Consider the following 27,767-nt stretch of genomic DNA (forward strand, 5'->3'; position numbering starts at 1 on the left):
TTCAGGAAATTGAAACATCTTTTCGCTCTTTTTTAATCTCTTGTCTGATAATATAATTTTCTTACAAAATCCTTTTATATCATGAGTTACAAAAGTACATCTAACTTTTCCTTCTTTTCCTTACTTATTTAATTTCGTTGAATCTGTTTCTCTGCGGTTCTCGATTTTATTGCTTACTTGCTGAATTATTTTATTTAGTATAAACCTTATTCTCTTTTTTATTTATAATATAATATATTTTATTTTAATTAATTAAAATTTTATTTTTAATAAATTAGAATTATTTGTTAAACGTAAATTTATTTAATAGATACAATATTTAATAGAGAATATATTGTCGATATTAGAATTTATACCTTTTCTCTTAAAATTTTACTATTAAAAACTTTTTATTTTATTTATCCATTTATTTATTTGTTTTTTTTATATTTAGTTTAAAAACAGAATAAAGTGATTGTTTTTAGTGATAAAATTGATTATACCGATTATTGTAATGGATTAAGCTTTTTTTTCTAATCATTCGAAAAAAATATACGAGATCAAGATAAGAAATGGTTCCATTTGTGCAATTATAATACAGTGTGCTTTGTTACCCTCGTGTAATTTCTACTGATAAATTCATAGTTTGTTCTGATAGCGGTGTTAGTATACATTTTCGATCCAGGAACGGAAGATAATGGACGAGTGGATGACTTTCAAATTTGAAAGATAACAGATGCTTTTGTTCCCTCATCTGCTGTGTCTCGCTGACGTGATAAACGAGGTTCAAATTTTAAGCAAAAAATATTCACAAACAAGCTCTTTATATAGGTTTGTTGGAGTTACATCAATTTTCTTCGATGAACAAAAACTGTCTTATCGATTAAATTACATCCTATTATTATGGTTGATAGTATGATGATCATCAATAGTTTTATTTTTCTTATAGTGAAAATCATTACATTTTAAATGCTATTTTACACATATATTAAGTGCAGGATTTATAAAAATGTTTTCTTGATGAAAATTCTTCTACGTTTTTGATGACGGTATTTTTTTCTAACGTTTTAAAATGTAGCTGAAGCTAGCAGCCAAAGGCAGCAGCCAAACGTCGAGCGGCCGAATGTCATACAGGCGTTTCCAGGGGGTACCATTCAATCAAACGTTAAAAATTCCCTGGTTATGAGATTTTTAACAAACTTTGAAAAATTTGCACAGAGTTTAGTCATTGTAATACATAATCGATCATTTGCGACAAGACTTGTAATTTACCAATTGTTATAAATTTGTTTAACTAATTTTTATCGTTTTCCGCGCCTCACGCCTAAACGCAGAATATGATTTCCACCAAATTTGGCTGAAAATATCTTGTTCTAACGCACAATCGACTGATTGATCATTCGCGAGAGGACGTGCATTTTCCTAATTGTTATAAATATTTTTTTAATTAATTTTTATCGTTAGGAGTCGTGAAACCGCTACGTTTTTGTTGTCGGCTCTGAGTGTGGCAAAAAGCGGTAATGTACTTTACAAAAAAAATTGCTGTATTATTCTGGTAATCAACTATGTCTTGCAAAAATGCATTTTGATAAAAATTTTTTATATACGGTTAATTAAGTCGTTCTAAATTTTAAAAAATATTTTTGTAAAAATTGGAGACAGCGTTTCTTGTATTTATCTGACTAACCTAATTAACAATTTAAGAAACCATTAAACAATTAATAACAATCGCGAATGAAAATCTCATGACCAGGGAATTTTTAACGTTTGATTGAATGGTGTCTCCTGGAAACATCTATTTGATGATCGGCCCCGGCTGCTCGGCGTTTGGCTGCTGCCTTTGGTTGCTAGCTTCAGTTACATCGTTTTTAAGTAAATCCTCCTATCTAAAAAAGGCATGTAAAGTCGATTGCTCGCATTTCTCGAAAATCATTGTTGTCGCTTTTCCGCGATGCCAATTGGTTCTCTCGCTGCGCTTACTTCGTGTTGCAAGAGTAGCTGTCATTGCAATTGAATTTTGACAGCTCTCAAATTTGTATAAATATTATCTATACATTTATTGTTGTAATTTATTTTTAAAAGGTAAAAAATAAAAAGTTAAGTAGCGCGCGCGAAGCACGCGTCTGTGGTGTCTAGTGGTATATAAACTTGAAATATTTTTTATATTCTTTGATAATAATGGTATAAATATTTATTTTAAATATTTTTATAAATGTTTATCATAATTTTTTTAATACCTGACAAACTCAGACATAAAAATATGTACAAATAATTTAGCTTCCGAAACATATGTGAACTTTACTTTGTTTGCAGTGTGCACATGGGTTAGCGACTTGGATGGGGTGCTTGCGTGAGTGAGAGTGAGTGAGAGTGAGTGAGTGAGTGAGTGAGTGAGTGAGGAGTGAGTGAGAAGTGAGTGAGGAGTGAGTGAGTGACTGAATGAGAGTAAGTGAGGAGTGAGTGAGTGAGAGTGAGTGAGAGTAAGTGAGAAGTGAGTGAGGAGTAAGTGAGTAAGTAAGTGAGTGAGTGAGTGAGTGAGTGAGTGAGTGATGAGTGAGCGAAGAGTGAGCCAGTTAGTGAGCGAGGAGTAAGCGAGGAGTGAGCCAGTGAGTGAGCAAGGAGTGAGCGAGTGAGTGAGCGAGGAGTGAGCGAGGAGTGAGCGAGGAGTGAGCGAGGAGTGAGCGAGGAGTGAGCGAGTGAGTGAGCGAGGAGTGAGCGAGGAGTGAGCGAGGAGTGAGCGAGTGAGTGAGCGAGTGAGTGAGCGAGGAGTGAGCGAGGAGTGAGCGAGGAGTGAGCCAGGAGTGAGCAAGTGAGCGACTGGTTGCCTGACTGGCTGGCTGGTTGGCAGTGAGTGAGTGAGTAAGTGAGTAAAGAATGAGTGAAGAGTGAATGAGTGAGTAAAGAGTGAGCCGGGAGTGAGCCAGAAGTGAGCGAGGAGTGAGCGAGGAGTGAGCGAGGAGTAAGCGAGGAGTGAGCCAGGAGTGAGCAAGTGAGCGACTGGTTGCCTGACTGGCTGGCTGGTTGGCAGTGAGTCAGTGAGTAAGTGAGTAAAGAATGAGTGAAGAGTGAGTGAGTGAGTAAAGAGTGAGCCGGGAGTGAGCCAGAAGTGAGCGAGGAGTGAGTGAAGAGTGAGCCGGGAGTGAGCCGGGAGTGAGCGAAGAGTGAGCAAGAAGTGAGCCGGGAGTGAGCCAGAAGTGAGCGAGGAGTGAGCGAGGAGTGAGCGAGGAGTGAGCGAGTGAGTGAGTGAAAAAGGGACGGAGGGAAGGAGCAAACGAGCGTGCGTAACTGGATAAATATGTAGCTAGGTAGCTAGGTAGCTGGGTAGCAGTAAGTATGCAAGTAGGTATGTATGTAGGTATGTATATATGTATGTATGTATGTATGTATAATTAAACTTTACCTTTTTTTATTCAAAATTGCAGAAGACGTTTGAATAATGTAAACGAAAGATAGAGAAAATCAAATTGCAATTATTATTATTTTTAAAGTGAAAAGTCAAATAGCGCGCGCTTGTAATGTTCTAGTATTATAAAATGTTGATAAATCAGTTGTCTTTATTTAAATATTTTTTTTATATATGTTGATAATAACTGTAACTCATTGCTAATCATACAATTATAATTTAAGTAAATGTCACATACATTTTGGATAGTATAAATTATAAAGTGGATTTTTCCTTGCTCTCTATTGCAAAACTGTTTCAAGTTGGAACCAATTTTAGATTCATTCTGAATTTTGGCTAAATCTTAGCTGGATCCTAAGTGAATCTTCGAGAGATCTTGGTCGAGACTTGATCCAGAGCATAAGCTGACGACGGTTTCCAACTGGTTTTATGCATGAGCTATGGAAATGTTATAATGGTTCCAGTGAATACTCGAATATATTCGAATATTTCGAACGAACGAGAGCGTTGAAATCTTGAAATGTCACGAGTTATTCCAAATTTTGACGTTAATCTATTGTAGGACATGAAATCTGAATGCATCTGCTATTCTATTCTCATTTAAATCTAATTATAATTTGATTTAAATTGAAATTTTGACTTTTCTTTTTTGTTATGATAATTCATTTTCGTGATCGATGTATGGAAGGAATAATGAATTCATTTTCGGCCTTTGACCTTATATCGCGTTTCCTTGATGTTGATTAATGATCGTTTATTATACGCATAAACCAGTCACGCATAAACCAGATCCGCGTAAATAATGACGTTGATTGAGCTCATACAAATATTTTCGATTATCTGCGCAAATATGTGTCGTACGTTGCGTGCACTTTGCCGCCGCGTCCCTGAGAGAAATTATTATTAGACTGTTACGAAATCCTCACATGAAATGTCCCACTTTTCAGGTCTCTTTTTTGCTTCTTTTTTTAATTTTTAATTTCTTGACAGCAAAATTCCGCTTTATTTTATTATTAATAAGTTACTATAAAATCTAACGATAACAATAGTTACTTCTGTGAATTGTTATATTTCGGATGAGAGAATTCGCATAATTTTTGATTGCGACAAATAATATCAATTTAACAATTGTTAGTTGAAAATGACGGATTTATGCAAACTTCCAATTTTTCCATTGTTACAGACAATTCCGGGGCACGCAGGGACTCATCGGGTAGCAGCGTGCTGAGGCGCGATCTACGGCAGGAGCGGTCTGACCTGACACTCGCAGGTGCAGCGCACGCCGGAAATAACCGCCCGCATTGTCACCGCTACTATTTCGTGGGTGAACGGAAAATCTCGCGTTCAAAGTGGCTAAGAGCGTAAGTCCCCGTCGAGCGCACCAGGAGTGCTCCAGCGGGGTGGACGGTGTGCAGGTGCAGGCGGCGGCGCAGGTGCAGCAGCAGCAGGAGAGGCGAACACCGAGGCGCATGCCTTACCTGGGGCCTGACATGACAACCCGGCTGTCAGCCATGTTCTACACGGTCGAGGTCGGGGACACCAAGTTCACCATCCTGAAGCGCTACCAAAACCTCAAGCCTATCGGATCGGGCGCGCAGGGAATAGTCTGGTGAGTGATTCAATAACCGTTGCGGTTCGACTGTTTCCTTTTTTAATTGTCAGGCTATTAAGTTGGGGAGAGACACGCGCGCGCGAGTCGCGTGAGGCGGCAAATTTTCCCTGAAAATCCTAGCGAGTCTCTATGCAATTCTAACGTTTCTATACAAGAATGAAAAGTGGTAACATGATTGAAAAACTCAGAAAGTATATACGTATTCACTTTCAAAGTCCGATATTCAATACGCAGCATGAAAGTTTTATCCTTGGTTTTATCTATCGCGCGTGATGTTTATTACGTTTCTCTTTGATACGTACCGTGATATATGTGCGCTTTCTGAATGAAATAACGTCATCCACCTTCGCTCAAGCTACGTATACAATTGATAACAATGCCGGCATCCGTCAGACGTAAAAGTGTCTTGAGGTGGATTTGAAGCCGGGCGTACGTAGTACCGTTACGTCGATTTATTTCTCCGTGGGGGAGGGAAAGAGGGGAAGAGGGCTAACTACGATTCCTCTTATTTGCGCTCGGGGACCGAGCAAGATTGACGGCAATGGAACGGAAGACACTGTTCGGCGTGCAGAGACGAGGGAGGCAGAGTAAATCGGGCAATTCGATTCGGAACGAGGGGGACTGTCGGGATTTCGTGAAAGTACGCGGGTTTCCGGCGACAACGAGCGACGAGAGGCAGAACGCCCCTTCCTTGTAAGCCGGCGGCGTGATGCCGGAAAAATCGTCCCAGACGACAGTTTCACAACGTTCCTCGTCGTCATCGTCGTCGTCGCGGTCGGCGTACTCCTCGCAATCTTTAAAAGAAATGAATTAAATAGATGGCGCTCTTTTTCTTGTGAATATCCGTGTATTAAATGAAATCTTCCTCGTTCTTTTCTATATCTGAAGGATATTTGGAGCGGTATTTAGACGTTGCAGCAATCAATGGAAGATATTATTATCGTGACGACATAAAGAAATTGTATTCAAATGATAACAATAGGTATGTGCGTGTGATTGGAAAAAAAGTATATAAATAGAAAAAGAAAAAAGGGGATTATTAAGCATTTGGAATTAAAATTTTTAATTAAAATCGCACAGAATATATATTGCTTTTTTTTATTTTTATATTGTTTTATATACTCCCTTAATTAATTATAGGATTAAAAAACGAAATGCATGAAATCGTATAAAAATAAAATTAACGGATTAAATTTAGGGAACATTGGTTTGTCGTCTCTCGCGATATTATTGCGAAGATTTACTGTAATCATACCAAATCATTTTTTAACGTTTTGATATGATGAAAACATGAAAACAAATAGCACAATCGCATTTTCTCTACATTCTTTGATTTATTTCCTTTTCAGAACTTGAGAGAAATTTACTTAAATTGGAGTTTCTCGCGCGACTTTAATATATCGATTTTCTCAAGTTTTTAATAAAACAAACTTTTTAATAGCAGGTTATTACACTTTAAGTTCTTCTAGTAGATCTGATGGTTTTGCAACTAGCCATTATTACCACTCATCGTTCTTGTTCCGACTATTAATTTAAGCGTTAGGATAATGGCCGTTTTATGCCCGGGACTCGCAGATTGTTGAAATTCACGGCGAATATTATCGAACGCACGGGTAAGCGAGGATCCATCGCGATGAGCATTCCCCGAGATCGCCTTACTCGGTGTTTCGCACGGTGTCTCTCCTTTGACGTCCGATAGGAACTGAAATACTGCATTATCCCAGAAAGCGCAATCTCGAACAATACACGGTGGCCGTGGTATGCAGGTAAGTCGAACGAACGGACGGACGAATGAACGGTCGAAGGGAATGCGGATATCGGTTTTCGATAAAAATTCTGCCGTGGCGCGGTCCATTGCGGGAAATATGCGAGACGCCTTTTCGTTTTGTCTCGTCTCTCGAGGAGCGAACCGCTCTCGAAAAGGACGGTTGATTTCCGTACGCACGGAAGGTAGGTCAGGATGCGAAAGGAAATCGGTTAAAGGCGGCCAGACATTATCCACGGAATCTGTGACTTGCATGCTAATCCTGGCGTTATTAGAAATACCGGAGATAATTTTTGCTAACATAAAAAAAATTCCATTATAAAATTTTCTGTAAAAAGGAATATTGTAATCAGGCATTGCCCTCCTTATTTTTATATAAATATAAAATGTTAGTAGCTAAAAAAAGCATATAGCGAAAATCTCGTGAAAGCGTAAAATATCCATCCATTGAAATTCATTTACAAAAAGGTATCTCGATACTGCTGGGATTGAGATGATGTTGTAAAATGCCACTTCTTGAAGATTAAATATTTTGAAAGTTTTACATATCCGAGAGAAATGTACGTTCCGAAATTATTTCTTGATATTTAAATATATATAGAAATATTAATATACTGAAGATATATTTTAAGACTTTTTAACAACTATTAAAATAATTATTTCAATACAATGCAGCATTTAGAAAAATTTTGAAAGATTCTTCAAAATCCGTTTTTTAATACCTTAATTTTTCAAATTACATTTTTTTAGTTAGACAAAATTTTTTATTGTATTAACTCATTTGTCTTTAATTATATCTTTTTTTTTTGTTATTGTACTTTAAGAAGAGATTATTTCGAATATATAGCGCGCTGGAATTCTTACTATACTTGTGATTTGCAAATGTGTCACAAGTGGCACTACAGAAGCATAATATAAAAAGTCTAGATATACGAGATATCTCTTTGAAGTCAGTAGAGTTTCCCGGAGAGATAGGGTTAATGATTTCTTGAAATCTCTGTGAATATATCCGGTGGCTTTTACCATTACCTTAAAGCTGCAAGGCACACAGAAATGTTCGAGGAGGAACGAGAAGGAGTTCTGAGCTCCGTTTGATCGCGTTTAACCGGCCGTCGAATGCGATTTATTTCATGAGAAAACGGTCTCGGTGACGACAATTTGAAAGGATGAAAGTAATGTTCTGTTGTGAAGAACCATCCATACTTACGATTATACAAAAATATTAAGCAATTTGAATTAAATTAACGGATTATCAAGTATTGTTTAGGTCAATAAGCAAACAGTCAATTATAAAAATTTGTCTTTAATATTTCATTATATTAAACAAACAACGAATGACGTTTTCATTCTGCTTTTCAGCGTGAATATTTATTTAATTTACATTAATGATATTATGCAAATAATGTCGGAAAAACGCATGACTTGTGTAACATTGTCATAAATTATTTATGGAACAAATATTGCGACGCAGCATTATAAATAATGTATAATGTATAACGTAAAAATTATAATTGTATAACGCATTAAAATGAGATTGTAAAATAAATTTTAATATAAAGAAAGTTGTAATATTAAAAAAGTCATACTTTATTTATTATTTTCTGATTAGTTTGCGAATTAATCAAGTCTGATGTCAAAAGTAAAATTGTTCTGAACCTTTTCATCGGTGTATGTCAAATCCGTGTGATTCCATTACATTATATATAAAAATTAATAAATAATAATATTAAAAAATGACAAAAAACTAACGGCGATTGCTATAAAAAATAAAACATGAATTTCATATATGTCGTACGTCAGTGTCCGAGATTGTTGTAAATATGAGAAATTTTTTTTGCGTCTTAACAATACATGATATAAAGCAATGAAATGTAACCATATATTTAGATAGATTAATTTGTTTTTGCGACTTATTCTTATTTAAGCATGTTTTGTTTCTATATTTTTCTCGGTGAGTTTCAATACGTCTATTGAAAATACTGCTTACGATTATACGTTTGATGAAAGATCCGCATGCCTTTCACGTGCTTCGTAGCAAGCATATTTCTGATGCCGCTCGTTATTTTTCCGGTTTGGATTGTGTGATGGCTGAACCCGTCCGCTCATTGCGTTTGCTTAACGAGCCACAACTGCGAAGTATTTTTAGGTCGTAAAGTTGGAAATTTTTTTCTACGGTGTAATTATTCTTGAAAATATAATTTCTACGTTGTAATGTATTGTCTTGAAAATTAGTAAATTGATCTGTTGATGTATCTGATTTAACATTTAATATTGTACTGATAATTTAAAAAAATTTTAAAATCAAAATTAATAGTTTTATAGAAGCTTAAAAATTATTGTTTATTATGAAAAACATATGAAGTATTTGTGGCTCGATAAACATTGGCATTTATTTCAGTTTTTTTGATGCACATCCGATTTTGATTTTATCTCTGTAAAACTTTTGTATATTTTTTTTAATAGTCTGAATTATATTTTATATATACCTTTCTATAAAATATAATTTAGAATAATGGGCTATACAGTGTAGAACTTTCTCAACTGTATCGCAGTAATTCTGTCAGCAATTTTAATTTTACTTTATATTCTTCTACTTTTTTATTTTTCCGATTTGCTTTATCCTTGCATGATTCTTGGACCATCCACCACTCTTGCACCACTAATTGTCTCACGACGTTAGCGCAAAATATGGCTATCGGTGATTGATTTCGCAAGAATATATCGTGCTAAACACTGAAGAAAAGCGCATTAGATGGTATGGATGGTTTCGACAATCAAGCACAAACTCGCGCGACGCTGTTCTCAAGGAAAATCGAGTGAGAAAAAGAGTGAAAGAGAGATCTTTGAAGGATTGCCAGGTGGAACGGCGGGCCTAACTCGAGCTCGTTCCAAGAGTTATATATCACGCTCGTTTGTCCTTTGAGACTGCTGTCGGTGACGTTGTTGCGGCGGTCGACGGAGAAAAATTACGTTCCGCGAAATTCGATGCGAAATTCGATGCGTTTTGCAACATAAGGCGCAAGATATAATTTAATATCTTTCGACAAGTTTCTGCAATTTTGCGATAAATAATAAAATTATATTTGCCATTACAAATGTATTTTCATTTACGTTTCTGGACGATTTATTTCGCCAGAATTATCTTCCAATATAAATGGATTTGGAAGAAAACAATTTGTTATATCAATTAAAAATGGTTGTTTAAAACCGAACAGTTTAAAATGAAATAAATTTATATTAATTGTTATTAGGGTAAATGAATAATGACATTAATAATCGTTGGATTTACACTTTTTTTCTTATTTATTATATTGTGATATTAACAAAAATAAAGTTTCATTACGGACTCGTAACTTTACGCTATTTAATAACTGAAAACGAACGAGTGTCGCCGAAACCTAGCGACAATAAATTTTCTCCGTTGCCGCAATCGCCTTGGATCGTTTTCGTTTCCTGTGTCCTGTAGGTTTTGTGTCGTTGGTTTGGTAGCTAGAGCCGTGATATACACTACCTAAGTTAAGGCACGAGAGCCGCCACGAGTCTGAGAGCTAGGGAGAAACTGAAAGAGAGAAAGAGAGAGATTTAAAGAACCTTAGGAAAAAAAGGTAATGCGATGGCGACGAACGCGACGGAATCGAGCAACGTTCGGAGCGGCTATCGTCGTCACGTTTTCGGCGACACCGAGCTTTGCATACCCGAAAGATACGTCGACGTCGTACCGCGTGGCGTCGGCGCTCAGGGTATCGTCTGGTAAGTAAAATTCACCACCCGTATGATGGCTCATACGCTGCGAGTGTGTCTATTTTTCTACTGACTTTAATATAGTAATTTATTTTATGTGCCAAAAAGCGCTTATATATCACGTCTAGATGCATTAAATTTGTTACAGCCACCGCTGAAAGTTTAATGTATATCTTTTGACATTTGTTCTCTTACATTTAATCCTCTCACGTTTCAGCTATTTTTCGCAATATCTTGTTATGAATTTCTGCAAGTTTATTATTTTGTACATTAATACGAGAAATTTTTCTGACAAAATCTGCATGCTCCGCGTTTTTATTAAAATAAACGTTTCTGTCAGATTAATATATAAATCAATATTTTTTTATTTTATTAAATTAAGGTATACGTACGGAATATAGACACACTAAGATTTATTGCACACGCACCACACAAAACTGGAAATAACGTAAATTTAGATAACAATTTTTTATCGACGCAATATATTTAGTTTTAATTATTTATTTGATATATATTTAATTTGAAGAAATCGCTTCAAGCATGTATGATTGAACGATCTTGAATCCTTCCTTCATCTCTGTTGCAGTGCGGCGTACGATACCGTCACTGCGCAAAATGTGGCAATCAAGAAGCTGTCCAGACCTTTTCAAAACGTGACGCACGCGAAGAGGGCCTACAGAGAGTTCAAGCTCATGAAACTGGTCAATCACAAAAACGTAAGTCCTCTTCTAATCCTGCGACACATGTACACTTTAATAATAAAATAAATATAAAAATCTTTTTTTTAATTGCGATAAAATATAAGTTTTTAATATTATTCGAGTCTTGCTAAATTATACGTATGGTACAGCATGCATCTTAGCGCGCGACACAATTACTTTATAAGTTGTAATTGCGCGATTTGTACCATGTCTGTTTTTATACGCATGTATATATATATATAAACTCTTTTATTATTATTTCTTTTAATTAAATTTGAGAAAATGTACAGGAGAAAAAGCTACAGAGAGCTAAAAGAAAGAATGTTGCAGCGACGAGTATAATAGAACATCATGAATAGCTTCTAACTATTATTTTTCTCGTCGTATTCACAATGGTATTTTACCTTCGTTGTCAAATAATTTCTTAGAACATAGCTTTTCTCTCCGAGAGTTTGTTAATGAAATTGTAAATTGAGAAATTATAACAGGAAAGTAAATTAATACAATAAAAGTAAAATAAATCTATACAATAAATCTGTTGTAATCGAATTATTCAATGTAGTATCGATTTATTCAAATGTGTTTTAATCTCATTTCTTTTAATTTAATGCTTAATTCAAGTATTATAATAAGAATGCAAATAATTTTGCGTAATTTTGAGATAGACAGAGAGATGGAGAGAGAGAAGTTTGAGATCTGAAATTTAAGAGAAAGGAGTAGGAAAACAATTTTATTTGCAGTTTTTTATAATATTTAGTCTCTAAATTAGAATTACTAATTTACAGCTATACTTATAATTATAATCCATAACTATTTATTGTTTTTCCGATTAAGAGGAGAGGGTACCCTCACAAATCAGAAGTACATCACTGATTGATATAATTATAAGTATAGCATAAAAATCAATAAGATTTTATCGATTTAGAAGCATTGCCTAAGGATTTTGGAAACGAAGTCAAATCAATTTACGATTTGTCGTCTTATAGATAATCGGTCTCCTGAACGCGTTCACGCCGCAACGGTCGCTGGACGAGTTTCAAGACGTGTATTTGGTGATGGAGCTCATGGACGCGAACCTTTGCCAGGTGATCCAGATGGATCTGGATCACGAGCGCATGTCGTACCTCCTCTATCAGATGCTGTGCGGCATCAAGCATTTGCACTCCGCTGGCATTATACACAGGGTGGGTGACGTTTGCTATTCGCGCGTTGCGTCCCGATGAAAATTGCATAACGGGCGAGGCCATTTAATCCACCGTAACGAGATTCATTAGCGACGGCCATTCCTGCATAACGTCCCCGTGGCTGCTGCGTTGTCCAACCGGTGAAAGAAATTATTATCGTCGTTCCGATTAATTTCCCGGTGTGCAGCGCGTTATAATAGAATAGCTAAACCGGCGTCGTGCTCATTAAAAATGAGAATGCGGTGCAACGATCGCGGAACTGCCTCTGTTAACGCGCCAGAAATTAAAATTCATACAGCCGAAACGATTAACGCGCCTGCGACGTGTTACTTCGCGATTATATTATTAATAGTTTGATCCCCCGCGGTATTAATTTTAATTATCGCTCGAGATAAATTTTTGAAATTCCATTTTGTGTAGGATCTAAAGCCAAGCAATATTGTTGTAAAATCTGACTGCACGCTGAAGATTCTCGACTTTGGCTTGGCGAGGACCGCTGGTACCACATTCATGATGACGCCCTACGTCGTCACGCGGTATTACCGGGCGCCAGAGGTGAGTTAAATTTTTCTGTAATTTTTCACACAATTTATTTCCGGTTAGATGGATCGTTTCGCTCACTTGGAGTGTTTTTTCTTGCAAAAGGTGATTCTGGGCATGGGATACAAGGAGAACGTAGATATCTGGTCGGTAGGCTGCATCATGGGCGAGATGATACGCGGTGGTGTACTGTTCCCTGGTACGGATCACATCGATCAGTGGAATAAAATAATCGGTAAGGTTGCGTTTTTTACGATAATGATAATTATAGCTATTGATTAAGAATTTGATAACAACTCCATGTTATAAAAAAAATCTATGTAGTAAAATCTATGTAATAAATCTTTTAAATTGGGTTTAAATTGTGGAGAATAGAATTGAGTTCAGGATAAAATAAAGTTTCATAATATTGCTATTATAATTCACTCTATAAATGTGTCTTTAAAGTCGAACAAAATATAAAATAATGATCGATTTTATTAGTATCTGTAAAATTATCTGCATTACACTTATCGATATTTTTACATTATTTTATATCACATGTGTGTTTAATTGTAAAAGTAATTGCAATTATCTGACTTTTTCACCTCGCAAGAATAATTTACTAATTCTATGATACTTTATGTTATAAATAAATAACCGTCACCATCTTACTTTCCTAATAAGTTTTATTGTAAGAAGAATCGCGATATTGTTTTATAAATTTTCCAACGTTTTTTTATTACAAAAGGGATAATTACGATTACCTTGCAGACTCGTAGCTCTATTGTAAAAATAAGATAATTACTCTTATCTCTGCAGAGCAACTTGGCACACCGGCGCAGGAATTTATGCAACGACTGCAGCCTACCGTCAGAAATTACGTGGAGAACAGGCCACGATATCCAGGCTATCCCTTCGAGAGGCTATTTCCGGACGTCCTATTCCCCTCGGACTCCTCGGAACACAATAGATTAAAAGGTGAGTAGGTCAGAAAGTCGACGCCCCGTATCGCGAGATTGATCGCGGGACGCACGCGTTCCGGCGCGCGGAGATTATCCGCATTCTCGTCACTGCCTTGCCTTGTCTCCCCCTGGCTTTTCCTTTCACGGTTTTTATTTCCTCTTCTAGCGAGCCAAGCCAGGGATCTATTGTCGCGCATGCTCGTGATCGACCCGGAACGACGCATCTCCGTGGACGAGGCGTTGCTGCACAATTACATAAACGTCTGGTATGACGAGGGGGAAGTCAATGCTGTAAGTAGGCTCTATCGATTGATATTATGAATGGATGATTGAATGGATCGTTACCAATCTTACTGTCCTCTTTGAAAACCGCAAGATTCATGAATTTAATTCGAGGAAAATCTTTTTGCACACTTTATATAAAAAAATATATTAATAAAAATACTAATCATAAAAGAAATTCTAATAAATATGATAACATAATGCTATAGTTATTTTTTATATAACGAAGAAATCTCGATTAATCCTGCCAAACACTTCTCTCGTTTGTTTTAATAAAATATAGAATTGATTATTAATCTTCCTTTCGTTAAAATTCGCAAATCCTTATTCGTTTTGCAGCCCGCACCTGGTCCATATGACCATAGTGTAGACGAGAGGGAACACACGGTGGATCAGTGGAAGGAGCTAATTTATCAAGAAGTGATGGAGTACGAAACAAGTCACAATCCCGCGGCGGTTGCTCAGTCGTCAGAGAGCGCTGGGAGCCGGTAGATACCGCGGAGTAGCAGCCCATCCACGGTCCCTATCTCGTCGAGGAAGCATCCGAATAGTCTGACTTATCGCCTGGACATCGCCGGAGCGTCGTAGCGAGAGAGGAAAGCGAAATTGGAAAAAGAAAGAAGTGGAAAGAACGATAAAAATAGAAAGAAGATAAATCGACATCCACCAACTTATCTCTCTCTCCTTCGAGAAAGTAAGAAATGCAAATGGGGAAAAACATGGATAGGGAAGAAGTTTACTCTATCGAGTATCATAGAGGGACAAATCATAGTTTTTTGGCAGCACATGTGATCGAGTGACGAAACTAGTCTCGAAGATGATTAGTTAATAATCTTCTCCCATTTTTCTCTCTCCTGAAATGATTTTAGTGACCTGGATAAATGCTCCTTTAGGGGAGGGGAGGGGTGAGACTCGCGACCGCCATGCGTCACCTTTGACAGGTGCCACCGAACACCTTCGTCGCTTTCTTTGCGCTTTATCAGAGCAAATGGAAGTTGATAAGGATCGCGGGAGATCTTCATGGTCGGAGGACAAATTCGCGGAGAAGAGGATCAGAAAGGGAACGGATGGAACTGCCTGGATGAAGAAGAAATTATCGCGTCGCGCGTTGTCTCCTCAACTACTGCCAGCCTGGGTTGTTGGACGCTTCTTCCCTTCAGTTTATTCGTTTCCTTGAATCTATACGCGAACTCTTCAAACACCTTCTCCGGGAACCTTAAGTCCTTGTTTCACAGTACGATTTTTCTATATCGGTTCCTCGTCGCATCTACTTGACTTTCCCTTTTGGTATAAATTTATTCGCTCTGCAACTTGAAAGCGAACGTCGTTCGCACTTTCTGGTCGTTCTATGATGGACGATATTTGCCGTGCATTTTATAGCAATAAAGTCGACGCGAAAGATAAACGACATAGAAATATCGTTTCTGTGATGATCGTTTTAAGATTTTACAATCGTCGAAAGGTAATCGTTCCTTTAACTTCCGGATGATTAAGTGATCGATCGCCCGTTTACAGCTTCCGAAAAGATCGATTGAGCGCATTTATCATTTGCGCGCGGACAACATATATATACTATATATTTTTCGTACCATTGTTAAGCACATACGGGAACACACGATTCTGAATCATTGTATTGTAATTTTTTAATGTGACCACCCAACACTCCTTCGGAGTACAAGGTACAAAGATACCAGTAAGAAAAAATATATTACAGAGCTTATAATCGCTCGATCGTCATGTCGCGGGTGTAGCGGGCGATCACCAGGATGAGGCTATCCTTAGGCTTTCGTTTCATTAAGTCGCTAGAAGGCGCGAGGGAAAATATAAGTTAGGTATATTTGTTAATATTTAATTAATGTGGCTCCGTACGACATATGCATGCCGCGTAATGCAATGAAGCGTGTAAGAGACACAAGGGAAATAGAAGTGATGCGTTATATACGCCGAGTCTCGAAACCGATCGTATCGTGAAAGGAAAAGGGACGCGATCGATGGAATATAGGATTTTTTGTACATAATAATTCATTATTGTGAATTTAGTGCTGTGTGTGAACGAGAGTGTCCGCACGATCTCGCGCGATACTGATTTCTTTCGTGTACCTTTCGTTCGGATACTTTGCATCTCCGCTCTGTGTGCTTTCGTCTCGGTTGTTACCAGTGCCAGTAGATACACGATTATCATGATCCTTCATATTTGTAGTTTCGTAGTCGTAAGAACGATTGGCGAACGCTGATTAATTTTATTGTGTCGACAGGAAGAAACTGAAAGGAGAATGAGGTAGTGCAATGTCACAACGATCGATCTCTTCGGGGATACTGCGATCCCGCGATTACCGATTATTACCTTTAGTAGTACGAGTAGTAGCGCGATAAACAATACTACTCTCTTCTCGTGCAATCTCGCGTACAATGTATCGCGCGATTAATTCACGGTGCTTAATATTTTGCAATCGGCAAAGTAATCGAGAAAATTTCGATTTTAAATCGACGCAATAATCGGTAGAATAATAACTACACTTTGATCGCGCATAGAAAGCGGCGAAAAGGGACGATTTTCCCTTAGTTTGTTTGCGAAGATGTGAATCTTTGCCGAACGTTTTTGATTTTTGATTTTTTTTAATAGATCGTGTGATTCGTATCTTATATAGGAGAATATAAAAAAGGAAGCACTTTTCTTGACTAGAATATCGCAAAACGGTAACATATTAATGGACGAGGGTGAACTGGGTTAGGAGAGCCGATGACGATGCTGATGATGATAATGATGATAACTATGAAATAATTGTATTTATTACGTGAATCGACGAGGAGAATTTACAAATAAATAGCGAATCAATGAATGATGATGAAGAATAATTGTATAATGTAAACGTTAAATTTTTATTTTCCACGACGATAGTTATGTGAATATATTGCTACAGTCCGATCCAAATATAATCAAGCTTTTGTAACACTAATTATAATAAAAAATCTAATGATACTGCTAATTACACGTAATTGTATCGCACACACACGGTTAAAATTATGAAGCATGAAGTTACAAATAAGCGGTCTCGAATTTTGTCGCGTGTACGGAAGCGGAGAGTAGTGCGCCAAAAATCTTTACAAATTCAACTAGTTACTCGTCGCGCTGTAGACCCGCGACGAATGTCCTTTTCCATCAACGCATTTCTTTCTCATATTAACATTGTGTATATGTCCCATGCGCATATTACGAACGAGCTTCTTCATTACGAATCTAAGAAGAAATTAGAGAACACCTTTGGCATTCTTTCGCCGCACTATTTTTTACTCTACATGCCTAATTGGTCATCAAAAACGTATACACGTATATACAAATTGTTGTATTTTGCAATACATTTCATCGAAAGTAATGTGATTAAGATTAAAAGGTAACACACCTTACCGGCGTTCTAGGCGTTAATCTCGTAAAAAATAAGTTTAACTAAAAAGATTGTTCTATGTAGTTATGTTTTCTCAGTCTTCAGTAATTGGAGATTGGACACAAAATTCTAATTAGACAATAAATTCAAACTTTTTTGGTTGTCTGTTAAAGATAGCCTTTCAAGAAGAAATCATATTTGTAACATCTCACATAATGTATCTTCAAATAACAAAAATTTTTTTTAGAGCAATCTCTTATAGAATGAAATCCATCTAGTCTTGGATTCGGCAATTTCTTCTTCTTTTTCAGAGTGACATTTCGATGTTTTAGCGTGGACTAGTTATAATCTTTTCTGCCCTGCCACTTCGCAAATTCGTTGTGTACATGTTATTCTGAAAACAAACGCGTAATGTAGGAGATATATTTTACGGGTCCTTGCCATTACCACAAACATTAAGTAAAGTCAATTATATTTAATCAGCGGACGATACTTAGCAGTTAAAAAAAACGTACCCAAATTATATCTCTTGGGCATTTGCACCTGCACACAGGGTAATTTCTGCGTGTACTCACAGGGTGACTATTGTCGAACTTAAGCGAAAAAAAAAAAACACAAGGAACGGAAAAGATGCAAGAAAAAACCCAGAAAAAAAGTTGTAGCTATTCCAAAAGGCGGAGACGAGGCGCGGTTAAGGGTGAGAATGTGAGATGAAAGAAAGATAGAGCGCACGCGCGTAAGAAAGAGAGAGAGATACAACTATTTTTCCATTTTACAAGCTGCAAAAAGTCTTTTTCTTCGCACAGTGAGCGCGCTGAAGGAAAACTCGGTGAACTATGTGATTCCTGATGAAATTTCGTCCAGCTCCTTCTTGTGAGCCAGCACAATCTTTTAAATCACTTTCAAGAATCGCTTGCGACATTTCTTTCCCGTCTGCGATGCGAGAAAGAGTAAGAAAAGGAGAGAGATACTAAGAGAAAAAGAAAGAGAGAGAGAGAGAGAAAAATCAAGAATTTTGTAATATTCGCTACTATAAAATCTCTCCCCGCGATATTTGTACCTATATACATATACCGCAAGACAGAATTTCTAAAGATTTTTGGATATACGCCGTAAAAAAAGAGAGAAAGAGAATGAGAGCGAGAGCGAACGAGAGAGCGAGAGAGCGAAATGACAATTATATTTGCCCGGTTTCGGAAACTTTTACAGAGCGAACGATAGGAGGGAGGGGTGGGGGTGACACGACCCGGATCACACCGGAGGACGTCGTCCTCGATCAACATTCTGTGTGTGTGTGTTTACACACGTAGGCAGTCAGACACATAAAATAAACACACACACGCACACACACACACACACACACAGATATAGGTACACATACGTACATACCGTAGTTGTGGCAACTCTTACCACGTTCTTCTCGTTTCCATAGTTAAAGCAAGCGTAGTAGCAAGGATAATAAATGATAGCGAGTAACGATATAACGAGTAAACATAATAAATAGTAAAGGATAATAATAAAAATAAACAGAAGAGTAAAGGATACTATTCGCAGAGTTGTGTAGAGAGGAAATAGGATGGAGGGATGTATCCGCCCGGTGTGTGCATCTAGTACAAAGCCGCGCTTTCGACAATTCCCCAGTGCGTCTCTTCAGGCAATCGCACTTAATCGGCTCGAAACTCATTTTAACCCACTCTTCTCACAATACGTAGAACATGACTGTATACGACGATTGTTATATTCGCGGCGAACGCGCTCGGAACGCGCAATATCGGTGGCAAATAGAAAAATAGGAAGAAGGAGAAATAAGAGCGAGAGAAAACGACTGTAGAGAATAGCGGATATCTTTCAGTCACGTGCCTTCTTGACACCCTTGGAAGAGAAACCACATTTGTTAGAACACTTGAGACCGAAAGACGACAAGGAACAAGGATAGGGATAAATGAAGAACGAAGACGTCAGTTTAACAGTGAAAGAGATAATAATTCTGTTCTCTCAGCGACATCGAGTTCCTTATATTTTATTCTGAACATTTTCTATAAAAGCTTTGTGGAACTTCGTCGCTCTCTGTTAAAGTAACGTCTTCGAAGATTGAATATTGATCGGAATTCAATTGTAAGCAATAATTTATATTGATTAACGACGTAGGGGAATCAAGAATAGATATTAAGACTCAACATTCTTAACAATTACAAAATATTATTAATGAAGCGTGACACATTTTCTCTTCTCATTTCTTGAATTTTATTCCCGGTTGTTGTCGCTTCTCGCATTTCGGGCTCGTTCGTTCCACGTTCTTACATCATTTAAAGATACTGCGACCGTATTGCGCGTTCGTGAGGCAGGACCGAGTTGTTGACTCACGAGGATTCCGTTAACGTCTTGACGGCCGCCGAAATCGCTTCCGAAACCAGGGAAAATCTCGACCCGTACATTATATACATTCATATAGAATCTAGAGTGTAAATGAAAAAAAAGAGAGAAAGAGGGGGGGATACCTGGTAGAAACCGTGATTAATACGAGGGCGACGATAATTAACGATTAATTAATAAATCGGTTAGAAAACAAGAGAGAAAGTGTGCGTTTGTATGTGCGTTTATGTGTGCGTGTGCGCGCGTGTGATACAAACGATAATCCTTTTTCTTAGCGCGATAAAGGGGACAATGTAACATAAATGGAATATTTTGAAAGATGGATAGGAAGGCAGAGAGGGTGGAACAAGGCACGGAGGGGACAAGGGGAAGATAGAGAGATTGATGAAGAGAAACAAAAAATAATAATGTCCATGTTGCTAAACTTAGCGATGAGGTAGATATCGCGCATAGGCGACGTCTTAGTTTATAAAGTAAATTAGTTCTTAGGATGCAAGTGAAAGTGAGAGAACGAGAGAAAATTGGAAAGAAAGAATGAAATGGAGAGAGAGAGAGAGAGAAAGAAAGGAAACATACAAACACAGAAACAGGGATACACACAGAACAGAGTAGTGTTCTACGTTATCACGTTAGGCTATCTCTAGATAAATATCAAGAATCTGTTCCTTCGTACGTAGCAAAAAAATATAGCGCCGGATACGCCGACAAGGGACTTTCGGCACTTCCGAAAACAGAAGTGCTCTTCCTGTTTCACGCGTACGAGGATGCGAAACACAGAGGTTCTGAAATCGGTTGACGAGCATTAATCTTTCAATGCCACGTGGGATGGAGAATTTTCGAATTTCTTTCAGCTTGAGAGATTTCGTCAGTTTGCGACAAATTTTTGTTGGATTAAAATATTAAAAAAAACGCATCATACGATGCAGGAATTCTCTTTTTTCGTTTCACGGAAATCGTTTTTCAAACTCTACAGCGAATTAACTGATTACTAATTGATTTTTTATTTTAGCCAAACAATACGTCAGACGCTTGCCGATCGATGCTTTCGATGATTTCCCCTGCCAACAGGGCAGAGAACCAATTACTCGAGCAATAATATATTTCTTTCGATCTCTATGCAACTCTTTTGAAGTCTTTTACTCGACTCTGGCCTTGTCCTCGGTGAAAATCAACGTCGCTTATGAAAATAGATCGAAGCGATTGATGTCTAGAAAACCTGATTAATATTCGCTCATATCCTCGCCGACGATTTTTCATCGATGATCTGGCAGGCACCGGAGTCATTTTTATAGATAATGATTTGGTCCGATGTATTTGATAAAGTTTTATTCTTCGAGAGTTTCTGAGTAGGAATATTTTATTTCTTTGAAATAATTTTATTCTTCCTAAAAATTTTAATTTTTGAAAATTCTCTTACAAATCTGATACTTAATAAATTCGGCTAGGAATTGATTCAAGAATTATATTGTTTGATGTAATAATTCTTTATAATAATTAATAAGTACTCAAATTTTTATATAAATCAAAAAATGCTAGAAATTTTTATTCGACTGAAACTCTTAAGAATGCATCTGATTTCGTATAAGAATAACGGAGGAATAAAGCGGAAGGAAGGAAAAGCTAAGAGAATTTTAAAGTGAGATTTTTTTCTAGAAACACCAACATACACACACACACACACACACACACACACACACACACACACACAAAATAGTCACGTGTGAAACGCAAAACTTAAATTATTATAAATATTAATACTAATTAATATTATTGAATATATACCTCTTCTGTATATACAATTAAGCAGCAACAATAATAATGATTAATAATTGATGATCGTGAACGATAGACGAACGGCAGAACGGGGCAAACACAATAATTGCGCATTATTTCTAGAGCAAAAGGAGAAAAAAAAGAGGAGAAGAGTGGTGAATGATTATTAAGTTGTGAATATTACTAAGTGATTGTAATTATATACTTATACTCGCGGATACGATAATGTAATTGTATGGATACACACACATACACACACACACACACACACCACACACGGTATAAATATTATAAATACATTATAGTGAAACGACGATGACGACGATGGTGGAGACAATGGTGATTTTTATTATATTACTATTATTATTATTAATTAATAATTATTACCATTATTATTGCGATCATTGCTATTATGGTTGTATTATATTGTACCGAGGAATATATACTGAGACAAGAGTGATGAGAGTCCAATTAGACGTGAATGAGTGCAACAGTATCGAGTAAACGAAGAATAAATCCAAGGGGCATCGTGTCATTTGTACTTAATTAATCACCACCTAGATATGAACCAGGCCACACAGTCGAGCCTCGTCAGAGATTCCATCGTGTTTCTTTTTTTCACTTCCACTAACACCGTTGAAGCGTCGCGCGATAACATCCTCGGAATGGTATTTTCTTTTTTTTTATTTCGTACTTTAAGGAAGTAAGAAATGATAAATTTCAATATTCGCGGAAAAACTGCGAAAATATTTAATCCTTTTTTCGATAAGTAACAAAATTGTCTGCGACAAATTTTTTAATCGTGATACGAATAATATCAAGATGCAATATAGTCAAACTTCACATTTTATGAAAATATAAGATATTTTATGATTTTTTGCTTTTTAATTATCATTGATCTGATTATTTTGAATTAATTTGGTGCAATTATTCATGACAATTGGAATTTCTTTTTGTTGGCGAAAGTCATTGTTGCGTGTTGTTAACTTGTTACGGATATACATCAACGGATGTACATCAACATGTCAATTTCACGTCATATCGATTGGTAGCTTTTTCATTGCCGTTTTGGATTTTTTTAGGGAGATACACAAAGCCCGCCAGGAGCCATTTTGCGAGAAATGGACAAATTAGAAAAAAAAATCGAAACGAGGTTTCTTTTAGGAAATCACGAATTTGTATCATGTTTTATGTTTATATTATTCCTATTTATTTAAATGATAAATTTAAAGTTATATTTTTTTAGACTCAAGATTAAGTATTGCAGAATCACAAGTGTAGTATTTAATATTATTAATTTTATTATTAATTTTATTATATTAATTAATATTAGTATTTAATACAAAATCATTGAAATTTTGTATTACAAATAAAATTTATTAAAAAATTATTTGCAAAAGGCAGCTACAACTTTGTTATTTAATTTTTTAATAACGTTTTATATTTAATTATTAGATTATTTAAATAATTTATTGTTTTATTTGATTTTATCTAATTCTTCATATTAATTCTTATAATATTTTCTAAACTATAGTAAAATAGTTTAGAAAATATGCAAAAAATTTTATTTAATTACAAAAAAATTATTCTACTTTATTTTAATTTATTTATAAAACATCTGGGAAGAAAACACGAAGGAACCATGCACGTTCTATTTCGTCCTGCGTAAGGATAATACTGTACGAGAACGATTCTTTCGCACGCGTCTCGCTAAAGTCTCGATTCAAGACTTTTCGATTCGCACAAAAGGAATCGAAATATCCATATATTATTTCTTGGCGAGCTGAACCAGTGCTCAATGCGATGCTGTTGGTCTGAAGTCGATAATAAAGAAAAGCTAACGAACCACGATTCTCTTTACCTGTACCGTCTGTACCTATAGGCCTGTAAACGTACGTGTATATGCGGAGTATAAGGGATTAATAAAAAAGAAAAGCTAAAGCAGCAAAACAAGGATACACACTTTTTATATGCATGATTTATAAATTTTAATTTTTAATATTAAAGGAGATATATATCACATGTTGTATGTGTGAATGAATGATTGGTTATTTAAATTGATGTTTTAAAATATCAAACCTGGGCTTTTCTCATTTTTCTGCGTCTATTTCCCTACCTTTGTAGCATTTTCAAGTTTTGCCTTTCTATTATGATAAATTACATATTTCTTTAATTCATCTACAAACGATTACTTGGCTAATAAAACTTCAAAACTCTAGTTTTTAAATAAACAAACGATATAAAATTTTACATTTTTGAAATATTTTGTATAAATATGAATAAATTAAATATGTATAAAATGAATAAAAGGACAAAATATTTTTAGAAATATAAAATCTTGGACATGAATGTACAATAAATACAAAAATATTAAGTGTAATACATTCGAATATTTGAGTTAGAGATTTGAAAGGGTAAGTGCCCTTATAAAAAAAGAACCTAAAATACAATTAATATTACTTAAGGCCATTGCATGTACATTTCTGTAACCGTAATCGTAAGAAATTGAGCAATACGATTGGTTAATTCGATCGGTTACAGCTGAATTGGGCAATATGATTTGTCGAAATCTTACGGTTACCACTATGGAAATATACGTACAATGGCCTTTACATTATTGTTATTATTTGGTCATTACTATTATTATTATTATTATTATTATTATTATACCGTATTATTCATTTTTCTTTTTTTTTTTAACTCGACACTGTCATTGAATGTCGTTAGAGCATATGATGCTAATTTCGTACAATCACAACTGTCAAATCGCGATGTCCCGATCACGTCTTCAACGTCGGAAACGCGTGTCTCCCGATTCCTGGGCCCGAAACGTCCGAAATTCCGCGAAATCGCCAAATTTCCGCAAATGGCCGATGCGCTGAAAGAATGGCTGCATACGAGATCCGGCGTGATCATGGATCTCAGTCCGGATGCGTTCGGTCGCTATACGAGCGACGGCGTCATGCTGGCTGAGATTCTGCACAGCTATGATATAATTACTAACAATCAGCTAAAAACCATCATTCGTACGTGGGATCCTACCTTGTCCAGGGTGAACTTAAGGACCTTACGTATCTGGTTGAAGCTCATCAACGTCACGCTGAGCGACGAGTGCATCGAGGATATCTCTAAAGTATCACTTGCAGAAAAAGCAGTAGAGATAGATTAAAATAAAATTAAATTAGCTAGGGAAAGAATAACAAAAACATTAAAAATATTTTTTAAATTAATTTTGAGTTTTTTAAAATAAATATTATTTTGACATTTATTATATATATAAACAATTATCCATTAGAAATATTATTTTTATTAATTTATATACAATTATATACAATAATATATATTTATAATTAATAGGATACATATGATGGAATAAGGTAATAGAGTATATATAATAGAATATAATACAGATCAATATTTTTTAAATTTCTATTAATTTACTTGTATCTTTATAAAAATATTAGAATTCATATTGTAATGTGATTTCTATAAAAACGATATTATAGGGTAAAGGAGCTGCGTCTCTCAAACTCTTCTATAAGGTTTATCTGAGCCTCGAAGGTAAAGACCGACTGCATTTTATCGCTCTTCAGAAAGAGCGAAGGTACATCTCCAATAGATTCGACGTCTCTGTAGTGTCCGAAGATCCAGTCCCTTATGTACCATCCGAACATTCTCTTTCGACACCATTAATCAAGGCAGCCGATACCGTCCACTGGTACAGAAATAAGTTTTGGGCGATCACGGAGGCCTATAGACAAGAACGCAAACGATTCCAAGCTCTCATGGAGTATCCTGTGGTTGAGCCGATTGAGTTCTTTGTTCCGGAAGAATTGCCAGACAAGAAGCAGGAAGAAAGCAGACAATTAGACGAGTTCAGTCGCAAGCATCCGGCTCGCAAAACAAAGAACAGATGCCAAGTGGTCGAGTGTTGCCCCTGGAAGAAAACCTTGGATGTATCCTGCGTCGAAGATTCTGCAGCCGCTAGGGAATATGTCGATTTCCTGAAAAAGCGGAGTAAAAAAGCGGCTAAATCTCACGAGTCGAAGCTGAAGACGCAAACAGCGATGATGTCGGAGGCTTGGGAACGATTGCTGAGAAAACAGGACAAATCCTTCGATGAGGCCCTCGGCAGGCAAGTGTTGGATCAGTCACGCTATGAAAAACAAATGTTGACAAAGCTGTGCGAAGTGCGAGATATGAGAAATAGAATCGTGGAGAACCGTAGGATAGTTAACACGATGTTGCTGTGGGCTAGAGAGAGCCAATTACGGTATAAGGAGGATCGTCATCAAGAAACATTAAAAGAAGAGCGGGAAAATGTGGAAATGGAAATTTGCAGAATGCGTGAACTTCATAAAAAAATTTGTGAGGAAAAGGTGAGTGAGTGATTATGTTTTAAGATAGAATCTTCTGCTAAGAATGTGAAAAGAAAAATACAAGTAACGGTTATAGGAAATAATTATAGAACTACAATAACAATGAATATAATTTAAATGAAATTAGACAAGATAGAATAGAAAAAATAGTATTTAAATTCTGGAGTACAAAGGATCAAATAGAATTGGAAAAGTATACAAAAAAATAGAAGGCTGCATATAAATTAAATATTTTATATGTTGAAAAAACATATTATATATGTTGAATTTAAGAAACATATAAACAGAGAAAAGGGATGATTTATATAAATTTTAATTATTTTCATAATATACATATAAAAAATAGTTATGACATTTTTTACATAAAGATACAGATATAAGATGTTTCTACTTTGAAGGTTCGTAGAATAAAGAAGAAACGCCAAGACATCTGTTCAGAGATCATAAACGCTCTTGTGGACATTGCGGTGAAAATGTCTGATTATCGTCAAGAAAATGGTAATATTCCAGATTTTATTTGGAACGAATGGAGAGTGTTATTTCTGAAGAATCAACCGATATTCGAACTTGTGGATGTCGAACTGGACTTTGATGTCGAAGAAACAGAAAATGTAGAAGAGATGGAAAACGAAGAAGGAAAGAAATTGAATGAGGACGGTGAAACAATAGTGAAGAATGATGCAAGAAGAAATGACGGGAAGATATTAAAAAATAAAGAAAAAGCAAAGATTGAAGAAAGATTAAAAATTGAAGAAAAACAGAGGCTAGTTCAATTGGAATTGGAACGTCAGCAATCTCTGGCTGATGCAGATTTTGAAAGTTATCGGGATTTAACTTCGCCCTGGGACAAATTCGTGCTGACGAGAAAAAAGGAAGATGAAGAGGTTTACAGACTAGGTTGCGTTGTTCTTGGTTACATCATTCATCGTTTGCTTGAAAACTTGTATCCTTATTTGGTCGAAGTAATAGATTGTCCAGTACCTAGAGTCAAGATTGCAGCCATTATCTTGGGAGTGACAAATGCGACCTTGCACGAACAGCTGCGAGAGTTGCTGAAGAATGCCGGAATTCGTTTGTTGACGATGGAAGATGCGATCAATCATTGTCTGAAAAGTTACAAACAGGAAATGGCCGACGTGGAGTACATCGATCTGAATATCATCTCGACGACAACGAGAGACGTCAAGAGATTGGGAGCTAAGAACAAGACGAACGACGTGAGAGAACGTCATCCGAAAAAGATCGAACGGTCAACGAAGTTAACAACACTCCAGCAGAACGCAGCCGAAGAGAAACAGACGCAAACACCTAGACAGATACCCTATGACGATATGGACCCGATTTTAAGTGACACCGCGTACATAGGTAGAAAAGTTTAAGAAAGAGTCTTGTTATCGTTGTTTAAGAGTTTGTTATCAGATCAATGCTAAAGTTATGGTTACGATATTAATGATTTTAACGAATATATACATACAAAAATGGTTTATAAAAAAGAAAATAGTATTGTATCTGAACAATTAGTTTCTGATACTTTATCTAGACTAAAGGATAATCCTACTTGTAATTTATTCGAGTGAGTAATGTAAACGGGCAAAAATTTGATTTTTAGATGATTGAACGTATATCACAGAAAACATCTTTTTCTTTTTATATGCCACATTGAAGAGAAAAAGACATACTCTGAACTAATTGCTTGATATGTTTAGGG

At 36.2% G+C, this 27,767-nt stretch overlaps 3 protein-coding genes across 4 annotated transcripts in view; all 3 read left to right on the top strand.

The window, feature by feature from the left end:
* Positions 1-4,712: 4,712 nt before the first annotated feature.
* On the top strand, positions 4,713-22,201 carry LOC105837888 (stress-activated protein kinase JNK). Of its 2 annotated transcripts, none has more exons than XM_012683051.3 (8): positions 4,713-4,991; positions 11,087-11,216; positions 12,188-12,385; positions 12,806-12,940; positions 13,031-13,160; positions 13,727-13,885; positions 14,036-14,160; positions 14,491-22,201. In XM_012683051.3, exons 1-8 carry the CDS (start codon positions 4,852-4,854, stop codon positions 14,641-14,643), a joined length of 1,170 nt encoding a protein of 389 aa, XP_012538505.1. In that variant the 5' UTR covers positions 4,713-4,851; the 3' UTR covers positions 14,644-22,201. The 2 variants fall into 2 exon arrangements, with proteins under 2 accessions (XP_012538505.1, XP_012538503.1); XM_012683049.3 differs by lacking the exon at positions 4,713-4,991 and adding an exon at positions 10,245-10,509.
* A 970-nt stretch (positions 22,202-23,171) lies between these two features.
* Positions 23,172-24,856, top strand: LOC114255011. Its single transcript, XM_028192717.2, has one exon. It carries the CDS (start codon positions 24,283-24,285, stop codon positions 24,847-24,849), a length of 567 nt encoding a protein of 188 aa, XP_028048518.2. The 5' UTR covers positions 23,172-24,282; the 3' UTR covers positions 24,850-24,856.
* A 479-nt stretch (positions 24,857-25,335) lies between these two features.
* LOC105837887 (sperm flagellar protein 2) overlaps positions 25,336-27,767 on the top strand; it is a 56,234-nt gene continuing 53,802 nt past the window's right edge. The window contains exons 1-3 of the mRNA XM_036286954.1: positions 25,336-26,067; positions 26,124-26,128; positions 26,441-27,424. Of these exons, the coding sequence (XP_036142847.1) occupies positions 25,466-26,067; positions 26,124-26,128; positions 26,441-27,424 (1,591 nt within the window). The 5' untranslated portion in view covers positions 25,336-25,465. The remainder of the gene's footprint in view (positions 26,068-26,123; positions 26,129-26,440; positions 27,425-27,767) is intronic.

Source organism: Monomorium pharaonis, chromosome 5, assembly GCF_013373865.1.
Source record: "Monomorium pharaonis isolate MP-MQ-018 chromosome 5, ASM1337386v2, whole genome shotgun sequence".
NCBI lineage: Eukaryota > Metazoa > Arthropoda > Insecta > Hymenoptera > Formicidae > Monomorium > Monomorium pharaonis.